Source organism: Python bivittatus, unplaced genomic scaffold, assembly GCF_059951505.1.
Source record: "Python bivittatus isolate LINGU-HERP-01145 unplaced genomic scaffold, Pbiv_v1 ctg000200_np1212, whole genome shotgun sequence".
In the NCBI taxonomy this organism is placed as follows: Eukaryota; Metazoa; Chordata; class Lepidosauria; order Squamata; family Pythonidae; genus Python; species Python bivittatus.
In genome coordinates, this window is record NW_028277040.1 from 10,176,629 (window position 1) to 10,196,847 (window position 20,219).

Consider the following 20,219-nt stretch of genomic DNA (forward strand, 5'->3'; position numbering starts at 1 on the left):
CCAGGAAATGGTGAATTCATCCTTGAGGGAGGGTGTGTTTCCAGCTGCCTTTAAAGAGGCGCTGGTGCATCCCCTCCTCAAGAGGCCATCACTGGATCCCACCATACTGGACAATTTTCATCCAGTTTCCCACCTCCCCTTTTTAGGGAAGGTTGTTGAGAAGGTGGTGGCGTTGCAGCTCCAGAGGATCCTGGAGGAAACGGATTATATGAACCCCTTCCAGTCAGGTTTCAGGCCTGGAAATGGCATTGGTCGCACTCATGGATGATGTCTGGCGGGAGCGGGATGGGGGTAGTGCATCCATCCTTGCTCTTCTTGACCTCTCAGTGGCTTTTGATACCATCGACCATGGTATCCTTTTGGGTCGACTTAGGGAGTTGGGAGTGGGTGGCGCAATTTTGCACTGGTTCTCTTCTTTCATCCAAGGTCGATCCCAATTGGTGTTGATTGGGAGTGAGAAATCCAGCCCACGGTCCCTCCATTGTGGGGTGCTGCAGGGTTCGGTACTCTCTCCACTCCTTTTTAACATCTACATGAAACCACTGAGTGAGAACATCTGTCATCATGGGATGAGGTATCATCAATATGCCGATGATGCCCAGTTATACATCTTCATCCTCGGTGACTTGAGTGTTGCCATGACCACCCTTTCGCAGTGCCTGGAGGCTCTGGGGGTCTGGATGGGGAACAACAGGCTTCAGCTGAACCCTGGTAAGACAGAGTGGCTGTGGATTGGAGGCCCCTTTGTATCTGAGAATTTACCATCTTTGGTTTTGGATGGGGTGGCACTACCCCAGACAGACCTGGTGCGTAATCTGGAGGTCCTCCTGGACTCACGACTCCTGCTTGAGGAGAGGTGGCAGTCATGGCCAGGAGGGCCTTTGCCCACCTTTGTGTGGTGCTCCAGTTACTCCCCTTCTTGGATCAGGAGGCTCTCCAGTCAGTCACTGACGCCCTGGTCATCTCTCGGCTATACTATTGCAATGCGCTCTACATGGGACTACCCTTGAAGAGTATCTGGAAGCTGCAGCTTGTTCAGAATGCAGCCATGTGGATGATATTAGGTGCCCCTAGGATGGCACATGTAACACCTTTACTGTGGGAGCTGCATTGGGTGCCAGTTTGCTTCTGGGTCCAATTCAAGGTGTTGGTTATCACCTTTAAAGCCCTACATGGCATGAGTCCAGGTTACCTGAGGGACCGTCTCATCCCCATTATATCACCCCATCCCACCTGGTCAGGCAGAGAGGGCATGTTGCAGACCCTGTCAGTGAGAGAATGTCGCCTGGCGGGGCCCAGGAGGAGAGCCTTCTCTGCCGTTGCCGCTGCCCTTTGAAATATTCTCCCCACAGAGGTGTGGTGGGCCTCTACCCTCCTGGCTTTCCGAAAAGGTTTAAAGACCTGGCTCTGCCAGTGTGCATGGGGCAATTTGGGCTCTAACCGTTCTTAGGGGTGGTAAGCACCCTGATGACACTCCCCTGAATTATTCGCCAACTCCCCATCTTTCTTGAAAGCTATTTGTTTATTATTAGGACTGTATTGTATTGTATTTTGATGATTTTTATCTTTGTTGTAAACTGCCCAGAGTTGTTTCAGTGAGATGGGCGGTGACAAATTTGATAAAATAAAATAAAATTAATAAATAAATAAATAAATAAATAAATATTGGAGCTTCCACTTGAATCCTGTAGCTCAGGTTTCCCCACCTTTTGCCCTGAAAAAGTGTTGAATAATATTCTTATCATTCTTCATAAGTAGGGACAGGTTGGCAGGGATGATCAGAATTGTAGTCCAACACATCTGGAGAATACCACGTTGAGGAAAGCTGAAACAATTCCTCAGCTACATGATGTTCAATGTAGGATTACATGCTTAAATTATAATAATGTTAAGTATTAACTGATTAATTTTATTATTGGTAAAAAAGAAATTCTATTATTTTGAAAGCCTGAAAGCAAAACTAAATCCATGAATTTGAAACCAATCATCCTTGATGAAATTTTGGAAGCACATAAGCAGAAAATTAAGGATGAGATTGCCAAGGAGAGCCTGGCACCAATTGAACACCTCAAACTGTATGATAAATACCAAGATTTGATAACCAAACAAGCAGAGCGGGACATTGATCAATTCCTCTCAGAGGAGCACACATTTGAAGAAATAACAGCAGAAGTTGCCAAGTATCAAAGCATCCGTGATGACATTCAGTACAATTCCAGAAAGGTAGTGTATTCACTGAATGAAAAAAAAATCATTTTTATTTCATGTTCTCTGATACAGTACACTTTGAAGGGAAATCAGAGTAGTACCACAGGTGTAGTAGTTTCATGATCTGTTGAGCTCAGCAGCCTTTGCACTTACCATTGACAATTCCCCGGAACTATGTCTAAACATAATGCTTAGCAAAGATCTTGTGCCAGATCTTAGGTTAAACTTATGTTAAAGTTAGATTAAACTTTAAAATCTTAATCAAAGTGTACTCTGAGTAGATTAGGAATATCCTAAGTTTGGGAATGAAAACAGTTTGAGATGTTCCCTGCATTGCACTTTCCTCATGTGGTGTACTTGTACAATCCCAGTCTGTACCACTGAAATAAATAAACAGTGTTTGGTAGCTAAATGTTTTTAGCTTGGAGGGCAAATTGTGTGCAACTTTCTTGTAGCTTATGATTGCTGTAATACTGTATTTATCAATAGTAAAATACTACAAAACAGATGGAAAGGTTTCCTGCAGAGTGTTCCATGCAGTCTGAGGTCAATCTCTTTAGCTAATTTTTGACCTAGGAATGCATATTGGAAAGAGCAGGGTGGATGAGGAGATAAGAAACATTTCTACTTTCCACTTCGTAATCCATGTTCTGAGTTTTAATCTTTTTATTCAAAGTAAAGGACTATTATCAAAGTCCTCCATCTCTTTCAGAGTCCATTATAACGGATATAACTGAAACTCCTTATAGCTCTTATCTCTTTTGTGAGTAGAGTATCTCACAACTGCTGTGAATAGGAAGTCAGCCATCAATTTTTAATAATACACTGCTGCCAATGACCTGCAGAGTTATTTTAGGCCATTAGGAAAAAAAAAAAAGGCAGAACAAAAACTTGGTATCCCTAGGGATCCTTATGATATTTGGAAACTTTATTATTGATTTTTGCTGGCAATCCTTTTCTCATCAATGCTTGTGCTCTAGTGTATTCGTCTAGGAATGTTTGAGTTACATTGCGATGAACTGATCAGATCACTGGCAAAACGAGCTGATTCTATTTGTTCCAAAATCATTGCCAAAATGTTCAAAGATCATCAAGATCTAAATACAAGGTAAATGTCTTCTTTGGAAAGATGCAAATAATTGTAGCTCTGATCCAGCTGTGGTTGCAGGCAGCAAATTGTTCTCAACAATTGATGCCTACAGATGGGAATATGTATTCCAGTTTCTTAAATTATATCCTACCTGTTCTGAAATAGTTGTATTGTGGGTACAGAACTGTGTCCAGATAGGCATCTTCATGGGAAATGGTTGCATGCTTGCAAGATTGTTTCTAGACATGTTCCATTTCTACTACTAGAAATTATGGTGTCTGTATCTAATTATGTATTATGTCATTACGTATTTCATCCAAATAGCTCAATTATAATTGTTAGAACTGTTGTTTAAGCATGGAGAGAATGAACTCTTTTCTGTCCAATGCATAATGTCTGATCGGTGTAGTCTTGACAGAGCTGCTGCCCAGGTTAGATGCCAGTTCTTAACATCCTAGTTTAAGTCTCCTTATTTTTCTTTTCATTGAGGCAGCTCCATTCTCTTTACTTGCAGCCTTCCATGAGGTTATGGCCAGCATTTCTACTTCAATAAAAATTGCCTAAAAGTGGAGAGTGTAGGCTGGTTTCTTTTCCTTTCTTTACTTGATTGATTGGAAGCTCAGGATGGTGTATGTAGCACTCCCTTCTCTGTTTTTTTTTCCTCCACAAGCACAATCCTGTAGGGTAGATTGGCTTGAACAAGAATGACTGCCCCAAATCTCCCAGTGAGTTTCTGTGGCCGAGGGAGGACTTAAACTTGACTCTTCCCACTCACAGTCCAACACATTAACTTATACCACACTGGTGCTCTGCTTACCAACTGTAGCAGGCCCCTTCGATCATAACCATCTCAAGGTGTTATGATCCTGCAGGTGTTTAGGTATGTACTCTTTATGTTTGTTGCCTATGTGTGTAAGAGGTGTGTGTATTACATATTTGCTTTTCCAATTTCAGGCTGTGTGATGAGTTTGAGAGGATAGCAGAGAGAGCCCTTTCCACTCCATCAAATACGCATGAGTTAATGGAATTTAAGGTATGTGTTACTTGATAAATGGGAATAGATTACTTTTTTGAAAATGGAAAGCGAAGATTCTCTGAATTCTAAGGAACCTTGTGTAGTATGCAGAAGCATTTCTGGAAACAAAACAACTCATTAAGGGCAAGTTGCCCTCTTTGATCTTCACTGAAATAAGCCTGGATATTTTGCTTCTCTGTTAAAATCTAATTTTACACAGACAACAAAGCAAGGATCTTTCAAGTTATTTCAAGTTTAGTGGAAAATGTTTTGAGCAAGGAGAGGCAGCCTAAAGCTCCAGGGCTGTATGAAGTCTTGGAGATCTGTATGGCCATTGTAGCGCAAAACTGATTGCATGGTATCCCACCAAATACAGTGGGGAGAAAGACAAAAAAGGGCATCAGAAGTCCTAAATTAAATATAGCAAAATAAACAAGCAACAAAACAAGATAGTTCCCCAACCCACTCATGTAGGAAGAAAAAGTGGGTCTTACCTATGTGTGTGATATGGTACAACCCATTTGGTATCACCATCCCATTCATTATGGTCCTCCTATGTCCAAAAATGTTAAGCACAGCCTCCTGCCATCAAATTTTACAGACTTCTGGGTTTTGAAGACTAGCCTGCACAATCTTCAACGACACAAAACTATTTCATTGAACAAGACACACCACGGAGATAATCCGATATTTTACAAGTTGGTAATGGAGTTTTTTGAAGTTGGTAATGATAGCTGTTATAAAGATTGGGGTTGAGATGCTAGGACACTTTTATATCTAGCAAACTCCCTGGGGGTATATACTGTTTTACAAATGTATTAAACAATTAATTCACATGCTCATTTTTTATGCTAAAATATAAAAGCGTAGCTTAAAAGAGATAAGGTGAAGTCTCTTTTCATAAAGCTCACTTTCTGGTGACTTCATGAAATGTTTAAGCTTAATTTCTGGTGACTTTATGGAAATGTCCAAATAATTTTCCGGCAACAGTATGGAAGTGGTTTGCCATGGTGCTACTTTTTGGCTTCCTAGTCTAACTTGGTGCTGCCCCATTCAAATATTATCCAGCTCCAGACCTGTTTAGTGTTTAGCTTGGCTAAGGTTGACACAGTGCTGCTATCTGCATGGAAAAAGTGGATAGGAAGGAGACAGTGCAATGGATGCTGAAACGGTATAGTATCAGTTCAGAACTATAGACTTGTTGACTCTAAGAGTCACATAGTCCATTCAGTGCATATTCTGGTAGGCTCATGAATGCTATTTCTAAATAAAATACCAATCTGATACAGAGTACATTGAACTGATGTGATTTTGATTTTAATGAACTTTATCCAGCATTTATTTTAGCATGCTTAAGCAAACCTTGCTCTATCCTGAAAATGTGGCTGAAATAATTCCTCCTCCTCCTCCTCCTTCCCCCTTCCTCTCTCCCTCTTCCTCTTGCTAATAGGCAATTAATTGTTTCTGCAAGTAAAGAGTTCAGAAATGACTCTGGTTTTTTAATATTTCTTCCCAACCAGGCGTATATAGAGAAAGTGGAAACAGTTGACATGTTGGAAATGGAGCAAAAATTAATTGATACCAAAAATTACCTGGCCTTCCTGATAGAATGTGCAAACTTTTCACCAGTTGATATTCGACTAAACAATAGCGTCTTTCAGTGGTATGGACGGATGGAGGAGATTTTCGATGAACATAGGAAGATCATTAAAGAAAAAACCGAACAGTTTCAAGAAGGACTTAAAGTTAGTGTGCTTTTTACTTTGAATAGTTTGCTGAGATAATCAGATTTGCATGCAGCAGCTGTCACTTTAAAAGCAGTGGATAGCTATTAACTTGCTCTGGACAAGTGACAATGAAGAATTTACTACATTGAATAGATATGTGACATTGACCATATCAAAATAACTGAAATCAAAAGTATTTGCTTTGATCTAGCAAGTGAGATTTACATATTTAGGCAAGCTCTGTAATATTGGTATAGATGATAATGTATGCCCAGATGTTATTCCTTATCTGCACTGAAGTGCTTATTTAGCGTTTGTGTCTTTTCATGCAAATGGGGATGTTAGGAAAAACATTTGCCTGTAATTGTAGCCTGAGGCTTAGCAATACACAGTTTTTAGTATTACCTATTGGAATTTAATCCTAATCCTTTAAAAAACCCGTATCAATCAGTGCTATGGAGAAGATTTAAACCGATTACTTTTCAGACAGTTGGCTGATTATAATACTGAAAATGCTAAATAGTTGAAAAGTTGTGCCATTACGTTCTAATGCTGAACAGTTTATCTCAGTTTATCTGTATTTATCTATATCTGTGTATTTGGAATTTTCTTTTTAGATGCGCTGTGAAAGATTTGTGGAGGAACTGGAGAGTTATGCTAAACAAGTTGAAGAATTTTATTCTTATGGTGACATTCAAGAGGTCAATAGATATTTGAAAAAAGCCCAAGCACTGAATGCCAAGTTAGATGCAGCTGCTGATAAGGTAAGCTGTTTTCCTTATAATTAAGGTTTTATCTTAATTTAGTGATGGAATACATTCTTACCATACTGAACAACACAGATTCAGTAAATGGATCTTAGGAGATAGATATTTGGACAACCTGGAGGCTGAGGAGACTTGGCCAGTGATCTGACTGAATACACTCTTTGTATATGCTTAGGATTCATGTTTAAATTTGAGATCATTATTAACTATATCAACATAAAAAGCAGCTGAGGGCCTTGGTCCATTTGGCTTAGTTCTGTCTATGCCAGTGTTGTCCAAACTTGGCCACTTTAAGATGAGTGGACTTCAACTCCCGGAATTCCCCAGCCAGCATGGGTGGCTGGCTGGCTGGGGAATTCTGGGAGTTGAAGTCCACTCATCTTAAAGTGGCCAAGTTTGGACAACACTGGTCTATGCTGACCAATACCCTCTGGGGTTTCGCCAGCTAGCCTTTCCCAACCCTTCCTAGCTTTTGGACCTCAGCTCTTCTGTATCCCAAGCATGTGGCTTTCCAATGAACAATTGGCTTATCATGATGCTATTTCTCTGTGTGTTGAGATGAAATCTGTCTATCCCAGTTAAATACGTTTTTATGTAATCATTCATTGACCTTATTAAAGTTAAATGAATGTTTCTATTAGCATCATCTTAATAGAGATACCTTTTTAAGGGTTTTGCAGTAGGTTGGAGGCAGCTTAAAATTAACGACATTAGCTAAACAAAAGTTTGTTGTTATCTTTAATGGAAAGCCTCCACCTTCCACCCTGGTTATGTGAGTTCAGCAGAATTCTAGATTTGATGTTTCTCTTGCCAGGGATTCTCATTATCTTACTCCATAGGAGCGCCTTACACCTTAGGATATAGAGCTCTCGATTACAACTGATTATCTAGCATTGCTGATCTGTGAAAGATCTGTAATGTGTGTGAGTTGTGGTTTGGTATACAGCAAAGTGAACTCATTTTTCATTCACTCAGAATAGTGTGATGAACCAATCATTTATCATTTGTTCAACTTTACTATTGAATTGCTTTCCCTGATGCCTTAAATGCTTGCATTTTGGCTGTGTGATACACTCATTGGTAAGACCTTTAGGTGTATATTCTTAGATTCTGTTTCTTTCTGTAACCTTATTCAGTCTTATCACAAAAAAGTTAACAGCTAAGCCACTTGGTTGTATCTCTGTGTTACACTGATCTCACTAGTACTCCTGCCAAAGTGTTCACCATGGGGAATGAATGCATGACTTATTGTTTTAATACCGTATTTTTATACTATAGAAGGTTTAAAGGGTGAAGCAGTTCCTTAAGGACCACATGACAGTCATAAAAATTGGATAGAGTACTGAATAGATTTTTTAAAACTGTAAGGTATCTTCTATCTGGTTAAAGTTTGTAGTAAAGCAATTGTATGTTAACTTTATTCTTAAAAAATCCTTGCGGCTTCTGTAGATCGATCAATTTAATGCAGAAGAGGAGGCCTATGGATGGCTGGCATCTCAGTACCCCCAGCGTAAAAAAATTCAAGATACTCTGAATCCATACCTTCGACTTTATGATTTGACAGTAGAGTTTAACACCAAATACAGAAACTGGATGGATGGAATATTCACTAAGGTGAATCCAGATCAAGTTGATCAAGATACAGGAAACACTTGGCGTGCACTGTATAAATTAGAAAAAACCTTCCATGATTCTCCAAATGCATTATTTCTAACAACAAGGATCAAGACAAAAGTGGAAGAATTTAAGGAACACATTCCATTGATTCAAGTAATCTGCAACCCCGGTTTGCAAGACCGTCACTGGGAGGCCATGTCAAACATAGTTGGGTACTCCCTGAAACCTTCTGAAGATTCAACTGTCTCTTCTTATATCGATATGCACCTTGAGCAATATTTGGAAAAATTTGAAAGCATTAGTGAAACAGCCAGCAAAGAGCATTCCCTTGAGAAGGCCATGGTGAAAATGATTTCAGAATGGGATGCTATGGAATTTGTTCTCCTTTCTTACAGAGAAACAGGGACTTATATTTTATCAGCTGTAGATGACATTCAGATGTTGCTGGATGACCACATAGTCAAAACTCAGACCATGAGAGGATCTCCTTTTATCAAACCTTATGAGAAAAAAATGAGGTAAAATGATTCCAAAGGGATTTGATATTGTACACAAATGAACTTGGTTTATTCATGAAAATGGTTTGCTCTGTGGGCCAAACTACCTATGAGAGGCAGGCTTGTTGAAAAAGTCAGCAACTGATTTAATATTCAGCAGAGGAAACAGAGTGGTTGGGACATTTAATGTATTGAGTGGGAGGCTTGTAAGCAAGAGTAGAAATATTTGGTCACTCATGTTTCTGTAGAGGGTAGAGGGAATGGCCTTGAGGGACAGGAGGAGCTGCTGTTAAGGCAACGGTCAGATAAAAGAAACCTGAGTCCAGGACAGAACTGTAACTGTCTCAGACAAGCCCCTCCCTAGTTCACATGAACATAAAGGGAGGGAGGGGGGAGGTGTATTCAAAGTTGCAAGATTCTGTTACTGTAACTTTACAATAGAAGTAGAATTAGTCTACACTACTTTGGTTTCCTAGTCTAGTCTACCTTAAAGGGCTGACAGTTTCTCCCTAAAATTCATTTCACTCCAGTTGTTTGTTTCTTCCTGGGGCTCTGAGAAATCGGGCCCCAGAGTTCATCTACATTAAATCAGGTCCTGCTTCTCTTACATCTAATTTGACTAAACACTTTGGGCTACATCCAGGGACCCACGACCACCCTTTGGTTTATACAACAGGCCTTCCCTTCCCCTATGCATTGCTTAGGTTTGGCCTGGAGGGCAATTATTGTAGGCTGTGCATATGGAGTAAGGAGGGGAATACATTCCATAAGCAGATGCTACTTTGCCAGAAGAGCCTTTTTGATTTCATAGGACTTTGGTTATCTCCAGGGGTGAAAAACATTGCAAGATTCAAAATATTATTTTCCAAAAGTTATAAACAAGTGGATGGGAAAGGTTGTGCTTTTTAAAATTCTTGTCCCATTCTACTTTTTGCCTGTGACTTGACTAGGCTTAAGGCAGGGGACCATTGTGTTCCTCCTCTTTTCACTGTGCTATTTATCTCTCTAGGAATGCAATTATTACAGCTTTTGCTGGCTCTTAGAGCTCCTTTAGAGATCTGAATGTACACTGACTAGCTCATACACAGTGCTTCTTTTTAATAATTAAATTGTCCTTTGGCAGTATTCAGGGTGCAGTATTGTAGAGGCTTGTGCTAATTGACTGTATCTTTTATTTATGTTCATCATGTATTTTGAAAACAGAACCTGGGACTTCTTGGTTCAGAAGCTGAATGTGATACATGCCCAAGTTTGGGCCTGCACTGTAGTAATTAGAGTGGCAAAGAAAGCATACTTCTCCACTCTTATTGAGTCTACAGATTTCTGCCTAGTGGCCCTGTTCATGATGAGTCAGACCCTTTTAAGGACGGATGGGAAAGCAGGTGTTGCTCACATTTGTTCAGTTAAATGCCAGTTGAGCAGAACCAGGTGAGGTGAGTGAGGTGACATATTGTGATGTCATTGGAGATTCTTTTAGCTTGTGAAGCGTGAGGAAATGGACATGATCCTCTGCAGTATGAGCTATGCCATCTATGGTTTGCATTCATGCCCAAACTTCCTCTTTTGGTTGGCCAAGTATGTATATGGATGGCTGGATTTAAGAAGTGATTATTGTCTCTCTCTGTAGGAGAATGAAATGCCATTGGCCTTGAAAGAGGCATTGGTATGACCTGTCTTGAAGAAGCGATCTCTCAGTCCAGCCCTACTGGACAACTTCTGCCCAGTCTCCAAGCTCCCTTTTTAACAAAAGGCTGTTGAGAAGAAGAAATTGCTACAGAGGATCCTAGCGGAAATAGATTATCTGGATCTGTTTCAATCAGAATTCATGCCTGGACATGGGACAGAAACAGCACTGGTTCCTCTGGTAGATGACTTTCATTGGATCCTGAATGGAGGGAATGTGGTCCTCCTGGTTCTCAGTGGCATTCAGTACAGGTAGTCCTTGCTTAGCGACCACAATTGGAACCAGCAACTTCATTGCTAAGTGCCGCAGTCGCTAAGCAGAAAATCACATGACCCTGCTGGGCTTACGAACTCACTTCCCATTCGGTCATTAAGTGAATCACTGCAGTCATTAAGCAAGACATCATGTGACTATGACTTGCAATTTTACTTCTGCGTTTTTCATTAACTCTGCTTGTCAGATGCCGATTGTGAAGCACAAGAATGACAATCGTGATTGTGGGATGCTGCGACGGTCATAAATGTGAGGATTGGTCACAAAGCTGTTTTTTTACATTGTTGTAACTTCAAACAGTTGCTAAATGACGCAATCAGTAAGTGAGGACTACCTGTACCATCAACTGTGATATCCTTCTGGACAACCTGAGAAGGTTGTGGGTTAGAGCACTGTTTTATGATGGTTCTGCTTCTATGTGAGTATCCAGTTCCATCTTATATTTGTGGGGGGAAAATAACTGAGCCTAAGATTGCTCCAGTGTGCAGTATTATAGGACTTGGTCCTTTCCTGCATACTGTTCAACATCTATATGAAATTACTGGGAAAAGTCTGTCTGTTTGGGGTGAGGTATTACTAGTATATCGATATTACTCAAGAGAGCCAGTTTGGTATAGTGGTTAAGGCACCAGTCTGGAAACCAGGAGACCATGAGTTCTAGTCCTGCCTTAGGCACGAAGCCAGCTGGGTGACCTTGGGCCAGTCACTCTCTCAGCTTTAGGAAGAAGGCAGTGGCAAGCCACTTCTGAAATCTTGTCAAGAAAACTACAAGGACTTGTTTAGGCAGTTGCCAGGAGTCAACATTGACTTGAAAGCACAGAAGAAAAGAAAAGACACCACTCAACTGAAGATTGCCATCCCAGGCTGTGCTGGGAATGCTGTGGAGGTCTAGAGGCTGTCAGAAACTGGATGGGGTAAAACAAATTCAAACAAAAGCCTAGCAAGATGGGGGATGCTGTTTGTCCACAAACAATTTGGCTTTCTTGAAGCTTTGATTCCAACTCTTATAACTCTTCTCCACCTTAAGAAGCAGTCTGTGACTTGGGAACCTCACGGACTGTGATGGAAGACTTGAATGAGGAGGTCCAAAGTCATGGGGAGAGTGAGAAGGATCTCAAGCATCTCTTCAGCCCGTAGCCTGAATGTGTGAAACCTAAGAGGATGTGACTGGCATCACCCTAAGGAATTCGGAGTGTTTAGTTGCAGTCTTTGGAGGTTAGAGTTAGTCTGGCGAGATTCTGTCGAATAGGTGTAAGCTAATAAAGCAACTGAACTGTTCCTGAATTGTCCCGCTAAGTTTCTTGGGCTGAACCTGACATGGACTTGTAGTTCCTGCTTAAACAGCAGGTGGAGATTGTGGCCCAGGAAGCTTTGCTGGTGCACCAATTATGGCCCTTCTTATAACAGGAGGTGCAGGTGGCAGTGACTTATCATCACACAATAGACTACTGCAGTGTATTCTATGTAGAGGCTGTCTTTGAAGGTGACAGAACATAGAGGCCAGACCCTACTATTGCAGAATAACACCAATTGTAAGGTTGCTGCTTTGCTGGGCCCACTTCAAGGTGCTTATCTTTACCTGTAAAGTCTGCATGGTGCAGAACCGAGCTACCTTAGGGACTGCCTTGCCAAGATGATTCTGTCCCTCCTATAGCACACTGATAATAAGTCTGCTTAGGGTGCTACTCCCACATGAGGGTATGGACCAGAAGGCCAGCCTTTTGGGTAGTAGCCCAAATATATGAAATGTGCTGCCATGTAAATATGCTTGGCCCCCTTATTTCTGACCTTCTAAAAGTCTAAAACTCTCCTTTTTAAATGGGCTTTTGACAATCTTGATGCCTAGCAGGGAAGTAGGGTGGGCATCTTTTTATATTTTATTATTTAATTTGGTTGAGATTGCTTAGTTGAGATTCTCTGCGCACTGCATTAGATTGGGGAGGTATACATGATAAATACCTACTTATATACATAGAATTGGTTGTATGAATGGAACTTCTTTTCTGGGAAAGAGGAAAAGGGTCAGCCCTTCAAGGGAGATCAGACTAGGAAACCAAAGTTATGTAGGCCAATACTATTTTTATTGAAAAGCTATAGTAACAGAATCTTGCAAGACTGAATGTGCCTCCCCCTTCCCTCCCTTTATCTTTGTTTTCTCAGATTGCAGTTCTGCCTCAGACTCAGATTTCTTTTATCTGACCGTTTCCTTGGCAGCAGCTCTTCCTCCTGTCCTTCAGGCCATTCCTGCTTCCCTCTACATCGGGAGAGAATAGGGCTGGTTTTCTTCCCTGGGGATCATGAGTTAGATCTACCTTGGAGTTTCAGTGGCTTTTTTCCCATCCAGCCCTCCAGAGATGCTCTATTTCTCCAAACAACCATCTAATGCTTGGTCTGTTCTATTCTATAGAGACTGGGAATCAAAACTTTTGTTGGTACAGGAAATCTTGGATGAATGGCTGAAAGTTCAGGCTACGTGGCTATATTTGGAGCCAATTTTTAGTTCTCCTGACATTATGGCTCAGATGCCTGAAGAAGGTAGGCGATTTACCACTGTGGACAAAACATGGAAGGATATTATGAAATATGCCATTCAGGTAGTAACAATTCTCTTTGGAACAATTAATTATAAAGCGGGGTTGATATGTTTTTGTTTATATCTTTATTATATGTATTATGTTATTCACAGAAATTAAACTAGGGCAGTCCCACATTATGAAGAAAGGGGAAATAAATCCCTCTCCCCCCCAAAAAAGAGAGGGGGGGAATAAACGGGGGCATAGCTTTGCATAAAAGATGCATGTGCCTATTTGAAAGTTTTTCTACAATTTAAATGTGTTTCATCCTAGAGATATCACAGTAAATAAGCAACCATTATAACCTACAGTACGCTGATAATTCTTTGTTTATTTAACTAGGCTGGTATGCCGCTCCACTTGCAACTCACTGTGCTGTTGCCTCTCCTGTCCTTTCTTACATTTCATTATCCTTAAACCTTAACCATTATCTGACTGAGGGCCCTGGGCCACCTCTCTGCTCTTTTCATGTTTTGTGGCCATTGCTTTCCCTTCCAAACACAACTGCTGAAAGTTGGAGGCATGATTTCCTGTAAGCTGAGACAAGAAACAACAAAAACTACAGTAAATGGTCTTTAAATGGTTTTAAACCTCCCAATTAGGTATAAATGAAGAACTGTCATCCTGACACCTTCGAACAGAGAACTGTGCTTTTTAAATAGTACATATGGCTGTCCTGGACTAACCATTGAATTAAATTAGATGTGTAAGGATTAGGCTGTTAGTGACAATACTGTGCTCCCTTAGTTGCAGTAATCCCAACTAACTTGTTTTCAAATGTGTGCTCATGTTTTGGCTACAAAGTATAGAAATCTAGTGCTTTTGTTGAGTTTCAAGTAGTTGTCTCTACTACTCAATACTTAACTTTTGACATTTCCAAGTGAACAAAAACACCTTTGGATTTCCCCCCCAGAAGATGGCAGTATATGTTTAGAAATTATTACTACATTTTATAGGTACTATATATCCCTTCTCAGCATAAATTAAATCTCAGACCGTGTGTTGATTTTTTGACTTGCAGTTGTGTTTTACAGCGACAGCTAGAAATTGTAAACACATTTTTGGATTGCCCTGTATTTTACCCTAGATTTGAATAATTTTTGTCTGTGTGCCTCAAATCAATGAGGATGAAATTGCTCTTTGATTTCATTGCCATTTTTGATAAACAAATGGTCTATAGGAGTGATCTTTTTCTGCATGGGAAGAAAAATCGAAGACTTTGTATTTAAAAAAAGCCCTAAGGATGAGAGCCTATGGTAATTTGTAGCTTCTTTATAGAACAGCTAATCATGGCACTCTAGAGCAATTATTCTTCTATCTTTGGCCCCAGTTTTGCTATTTTGAAAAATCATAATTTGTGGCAGTCTCATTTATTCTTCAAGTTTCATCAAGGTCATGCATATTGAACATTGGTATAATAGTCCAAGTAGCTAAATGGGGGGAAAGGATATATCCAAATGCCAAGTTTCCATGTGAAATTTTGACAGGGTGTAACAGTGATTTGAGCTAAACATAACTTAGGTGCATATAGTTGCCACCTGAGGGTGCTAATGTGGCTTTATTTGAAAAACATCTTCTCTGACCAGACACGGAGAAGACATTTGCTCAATTCACATATTGACCTATATACTGATTTATGTTTCCCAAATACAAGTGTGAGCCCAAATATTCATAAAGGCCAAATTTTCCCTGTTCCTACTTTATAATGCCAATTCATGTGTGTAAAAAAGTGAGAACTGCTTGCAAAAGTGCATACATTAGGCAGCATGCATAGAAGACATACATTAGACAAGGCATGCAAAAATGTCCATAGAGGAAAAAAAATGTATGTCAAAAAGTGTAGGCATTTTGTGTAGATTTTTTAAAAAATGTTTTAAGTGAAAATAAACATTTTTAAACATTATTTTGCCTGGAAAGAAACACAAAGAAATCCAACTGAACAATGGAGCAAGACCAACCTTTATACTCTCTAACTGGGGGTAGAAGAGGAAAGAAAAGCAGTCTGGTAAAGAAGAGTAATGACTGTACAAAGTTGAAGATGCAAAGGAAATGTTGATGAAGATTCTCAGTCATCCAGGTGGAATTATCTGGAGGTTGAGTCATGGCCACTAGACTTTTTTTCTTTTGGTTTGATACGTTTCGCTGCTTGTCCAAGCAGCTTCTTCAGTCTAGAAAGTTGGTTAGGGAGGACCCCATAAATGTCTTCCAGGGTGGCTGCATTCCTCACTCACATGATGGGCTCCTTGAAGGGACAGTAGGAGATGTGATTAGCAGAGTCTTTGGGATGTGGATGTTTCCATATTTTTCAGGCTGCTTCCATTTTTCAGGCTGTTCTTTCATCAGCCCCCAGGAAGATTAAGATTAAGACCACTTCACAAATTCACCAAGGAGACAGCACTTAACCCACTTGGGGATGAGTGAGGGATTAGGAGTAAAATATCCACATTCCAAAGACTCTACTAATCACATCTCCTATTGTCCCTTCAAGGAGCCCATCATGTCAGTGAGAAATGCAGCCACCCTGGAAGACATTTATGGGGTCCTCCCTAACCAACTTTCTAGACTGAAGAAGCTGCTTGGACAAGCAGCAAAACCTATCAAACCAAAAGAAAAGGAGTCCAGTTGCCATGACTCAACCTCCAGATGCAAAGGAAATGAATTGTTAGGAAAGTATAGGGGAATCTGTTCACAGAATCTATATCTAAGAGAGACAGGGAAAAAATTAAAGGGAAGTAAATCAAGAATAAGGGCTTCCTTGCAGTAACCTGCAGATGGATGAGTACAGGTCAAGTGAGCAGTTTTTATTAAGAAAATGAGAAGCCAGAAAGGAGCTGAAGATGTCTGGGAATGTGAAGGAAGGGCTTTGGTGGAATATTTGGGTGTCAAATGATGCTGAATATAGAATTTCCAGACACTGCTCAGTGAATCTTCACATTTTGGTTTCTTCAGTATTTATTGTTGAGCATCTTTATATCCCATCTTATCTGTTCATAGTTTAATCAGTCAAGATAGAAAGGGAGGGAGGGAGGGAGGGAGGAAAGAAATGTAATATGTTTACAAAAAGCATAAAAGCTGAAAAATAGAATTGGCCAAATCAATCTAAAAGCCTACCTAGGGGTTTCAGAAAGGGGAGGAGATCTTAAAAAAGTTTCAGACTGCCATCAAAGTGTATACTGGAAAATGGAAGAAAATTGAGCCAATTCATTTTAGTTTTAGGGTTTTGGAGAAACAAAGTACTTAATGCATTGCTCGGCTTTTAAACTGAGATGATGTTGATATGACAGGATAGGATATAATATGATATATGATATATGGTTTTTTTTCCAGGACAAACATGTTCTTACAGTAGTGATGATAGACAAGATGCTGGAACGACTGAAGAAATGCAATGAGTTTCTGGAATTAATTCTTAAGGGACTAAATGAGTATCTAGAAAAGAAACGGCTGTTCTTCCCTAGATTCTTCTTCTTATCCAATGATGAACTCCTTGAGATACTCTCAGAGACTAAAGATCCTACAAGGTATTATACTGTTTGATAAGCATTTATGATAGTTATAATTCCTGTTGTACATAGTTTATATAATGACCACACAGTTTGGGGGCAATGACTAAGTTAGTATTATCCAGTATTATAGGAATACAATAAAACCTTGATTTTTGGATGCACAGTTAGCAAAAGACAAAATCTGAATTAATTTTATGTAATCTATGTAAATTTGACATACATTATATAAATAAAGTATACATATGTTAGGTAAATTCAGATATAATGGATGTTCAGTTTTATCAGACACCCTTCTCCCCAACTGATCATTAAAATTGAGTTTTTATAGATATGGTTATAATCCATCTTATTAAACAGGTACAAAAATTTTGCTCCCCCCACCTTATTCCTCATAATGAATCTATAGGCAAGAAGTCAGGTTGCTTCTCCCTTTACAACACTGCAGATGTGTGAACGTAGTCCCATTGTTAAAATTCTGGTCCAAGCTTGAATCCTCTCCCATCTTGAGTATTTCAATCTTTTTTGGGGTCTTCTATTACAGTATTTTATTTTAGTTTTGCCATTTAAACCCAGTTCTCTAATGCTAAACCAATTCATTGCCCTTCTTGCTGTGATCATGTGACACCTTGTCTTAAATCCTTGTATTAGCTTCCTTTCTACTCTTAGATCCAGCACAAGTTCTTTGTTCTTGCCTTTTAACCCTCCATGCCTTTCCTGCTCCTCCATGTCTCTACCTGGATAGTGCAGGACATCCTGTTTGTTCCTTCCATTGTCCTCCATGATGTGAGGATATTCCACTGTCTCAAAAGACTCTGTTCTTTCCCCCCATGTAGTGTCTGTGAAGTCAAATACGCGAACACCAGATAGGATTAAATTAATTACAAGTATTTGGGTAACTAGGTTTAATCTTCATTACAAACTATGCTTAACTGCTAATGGAATATCTGTAGAAGATTGATGTGTGAAATAGTTCAGCCTTCACTAGGGTAGCTGAATAGCACTTTGCAAATGAGGATGAAAAATAACAATTGATTATAGCAATGAATATATTGTATGTATTTTTAGTATTATTTTTAAAAATTATATGCCTTCATGGTGGTCTAAGGTAACATTAAAAAGATACCCTGAAGTTGAGCTTGACTACTGGTAACCATATAGATACATCCATGCAGTTGTCTTAGGAACAAGGCAAAAATGATTTGTCATTGACTCCTTCTGTTTTTTTCTTTGACTTCCCAATCTAGCCTAAAGTTTTAAGATTCCCTAGTGGGCTGCCATCCAAATATTAACCATCCCTAGCCCGGTGTAGTTTCCTGGCCCAAACAATGTGAGGTGTTTCCTGTAGGGTCATCTACAAATATGGAAATCTTGCTGCTTGGTGGAAGATTTTCTAGATGCACCTACTTAGCGACCACAGTTGGGATTGGCAACTCAGTCATTAAGTGATGCAGTTGCTAAGTGGAAAATCACTTGATGGCGGCTGTGCTTACAATTTTACTTCAGCTTCCCCTTTTCCCCACTTCTCTGCCCTTTGGAATGCTCACCCTGGTGTTGGGATAATTAGCAAGAAGGAATTAAAGTTTGTGTTTACATTCACTGGAGAGGAAGGGAATACAAGAGAGTAAGCAGGCACACAATGGGGAATACACATCAAAAGCAATGCGCTAGTGCCTGCTGTTTGCCTAGCGTGCTTACAGGTCTGAGCCCTGATGTGCTTAGGAGGCAGACAAAAGCCAAGGTATGAAAGTGATTAATCTTGTCAGTTATAGGCAGCAGCTGTGAGCTGCCTAATTAAGGTTACAGCTGAGCTTGTTAACTTGAGGTTAGCACTTTTTAGGGGGCGCTGAACTGTGGAGAAAAGCAACTCAGGAAGAGATCACCTATTTAAGCAATCTCTCTGCTTTTGTGGCAATTTTGTTTTCATTTATCTCCTTCCTTCCTTCCTTCCTTCCTTCCTTCCTTCCTTCCTTCCTTCCTTCCTTCCTTCCTTCCTTCCTTCCTTCCTTCCTTCCTTCCTTCCTTCCTTCCTCCCTCCCTCCCTCCCTCCCTCCCTCCCTCCCTCCCTCCCTCAAAATTTGTTTGTAGCTTTGTGATACATTGTGTTAGTTTTCTTGCATATCATTTTTATTTGGTTTTTCCCTTTTTGTACACCCCCCAGAGTCATATGATCAGGGTGGTTCACAAATATGATAACTAAATTAAATCAGTCAGTCAGTCAAGGGCAACATGGGTGCATTAAATCTCTGCTAGGCATAATATATTTGGTTTGGCCTTAAAGCTCCCTAAAATGCAAGAAGAGCAATATTTTCAGCCCGATGTATTCCACTATTGCCTTATCACTGGCCATGCTCTCTAAAATATTTTTTAAAAATAAAAGCATGCCCCTTGTCAGCAAAAAGGTTGCCTACCCTTGTTTTATGGCTTAGTCATCAAGATATACTGCTGCAGTTCATTTGAACTGGCATACCGTACCTGGTGCGTTCAGCATCCTTGTTGTAAACCTAGTTAGATTGTTTCTCAGCAGATCTTGTTTCCATGTTAACATGCTCTGGAGAGGATTTTCCACAAATATGTAGCTTTTAATATACTGTGGGTATTTTTTGTGAGTTTGAGAGTGAAATATACAAATAAAAAAAAAATCCTGCCTCTGGTTAGAAGTAACTGCTCTGGCTCATTGAGGTGGCATTATTAATCTAAACGTTCTGAGCATAAAGCATGTTTTGTTGGAAGAAGTTAGAACTTGTGTGGCTCCAAGTTTATTTCTTAATCCTCTCTTTGATTTCTTCAGAGTAAAGCCTCACTTGAAAAAGTGTTTTGAAGGAATTGCTAGTGTTGAGTTTACTGATGTCCTGGATATTACACACATGAAAAGCAGTGAGGGAGAAGTTGTGGAACTTATCAACACAATATCAACGTCTAAAGCGAGAGGCCAAGTGGAAAAGTGGTTAGTTGAATTGGAATCAAGTATGATAAATTCCATCCACAAGGTAATAAATTACAATTGGTTTGAGGTTGTTCTCTAGACTATTATGGGAAAGTAAACAGAGTATCTCTAAAAATCCTTTTGCTTCAGCACCAAACTGGGCATGATATAAAGTATATAAAAACAATTAACACAGAAAGAATTTAAAAATCAACTCTCTGCCTAAATTGCCACTCCACTAGGAAGGGGAGCATCATTGGCTGTAAGGATCAGGAATCTGGAACACCTGAAATTTTTACTTCCTGCTATTGCTGTGATGAATAGCTCTTTGCTATGATG

General features: G+C 39.8%; 1 protein-coding gene across 1 annotated transcript in view; it reads left to right on the forward strand.

The window, feature by feature from the left end:
* The window catches only part of DNAH7 (dynein axonemal heavy chain 7), a 158,788-nt gene that overhangs the window by 31,746 nt on the left and 106,823 nt on the right, over positions 1 to 20,219 (forward strand). Inside the window, exons 12-20 of the mRNA XM_088135694.1 lie at positions 1,948 to 2,223; positions 3,189 to 3,316; positions 4,253 to 4,331; positions 5,834 to 6,058; positions 6,658 to 6,804; positions 8,257 to 8,942; positions 13,286 to 13,472; positions 16,779 to 16,972; positions 19,746 to 19,944. Coding sequence (XP_087991820.1) covers positions 1,948 to 2,223; positions 3,189 to 3,316; positions 4,253 to 4,331; positions 5,834 to 6,058; positions 6,658 to 6,804; positions 8,257 to 8,942; positions 13,286 to 13,472; positions 16,779 to 16,972; positions 19,746 to 19,944 — 2,121 coding nt within the window. The remainder of the gene's footprint in view (positions 1 to 1,947; positions 2,224 to 3,188; positions 3,317 to 4,252; positions 4,332 to 5,833; positions 6,059 to 6,657; positions 6,805 to 8,256; positions 8,943 to 13,285; positions 13,473 to 16,778; positions 16,973 to 19,745; positions 19,945 to 20,219) is intronic.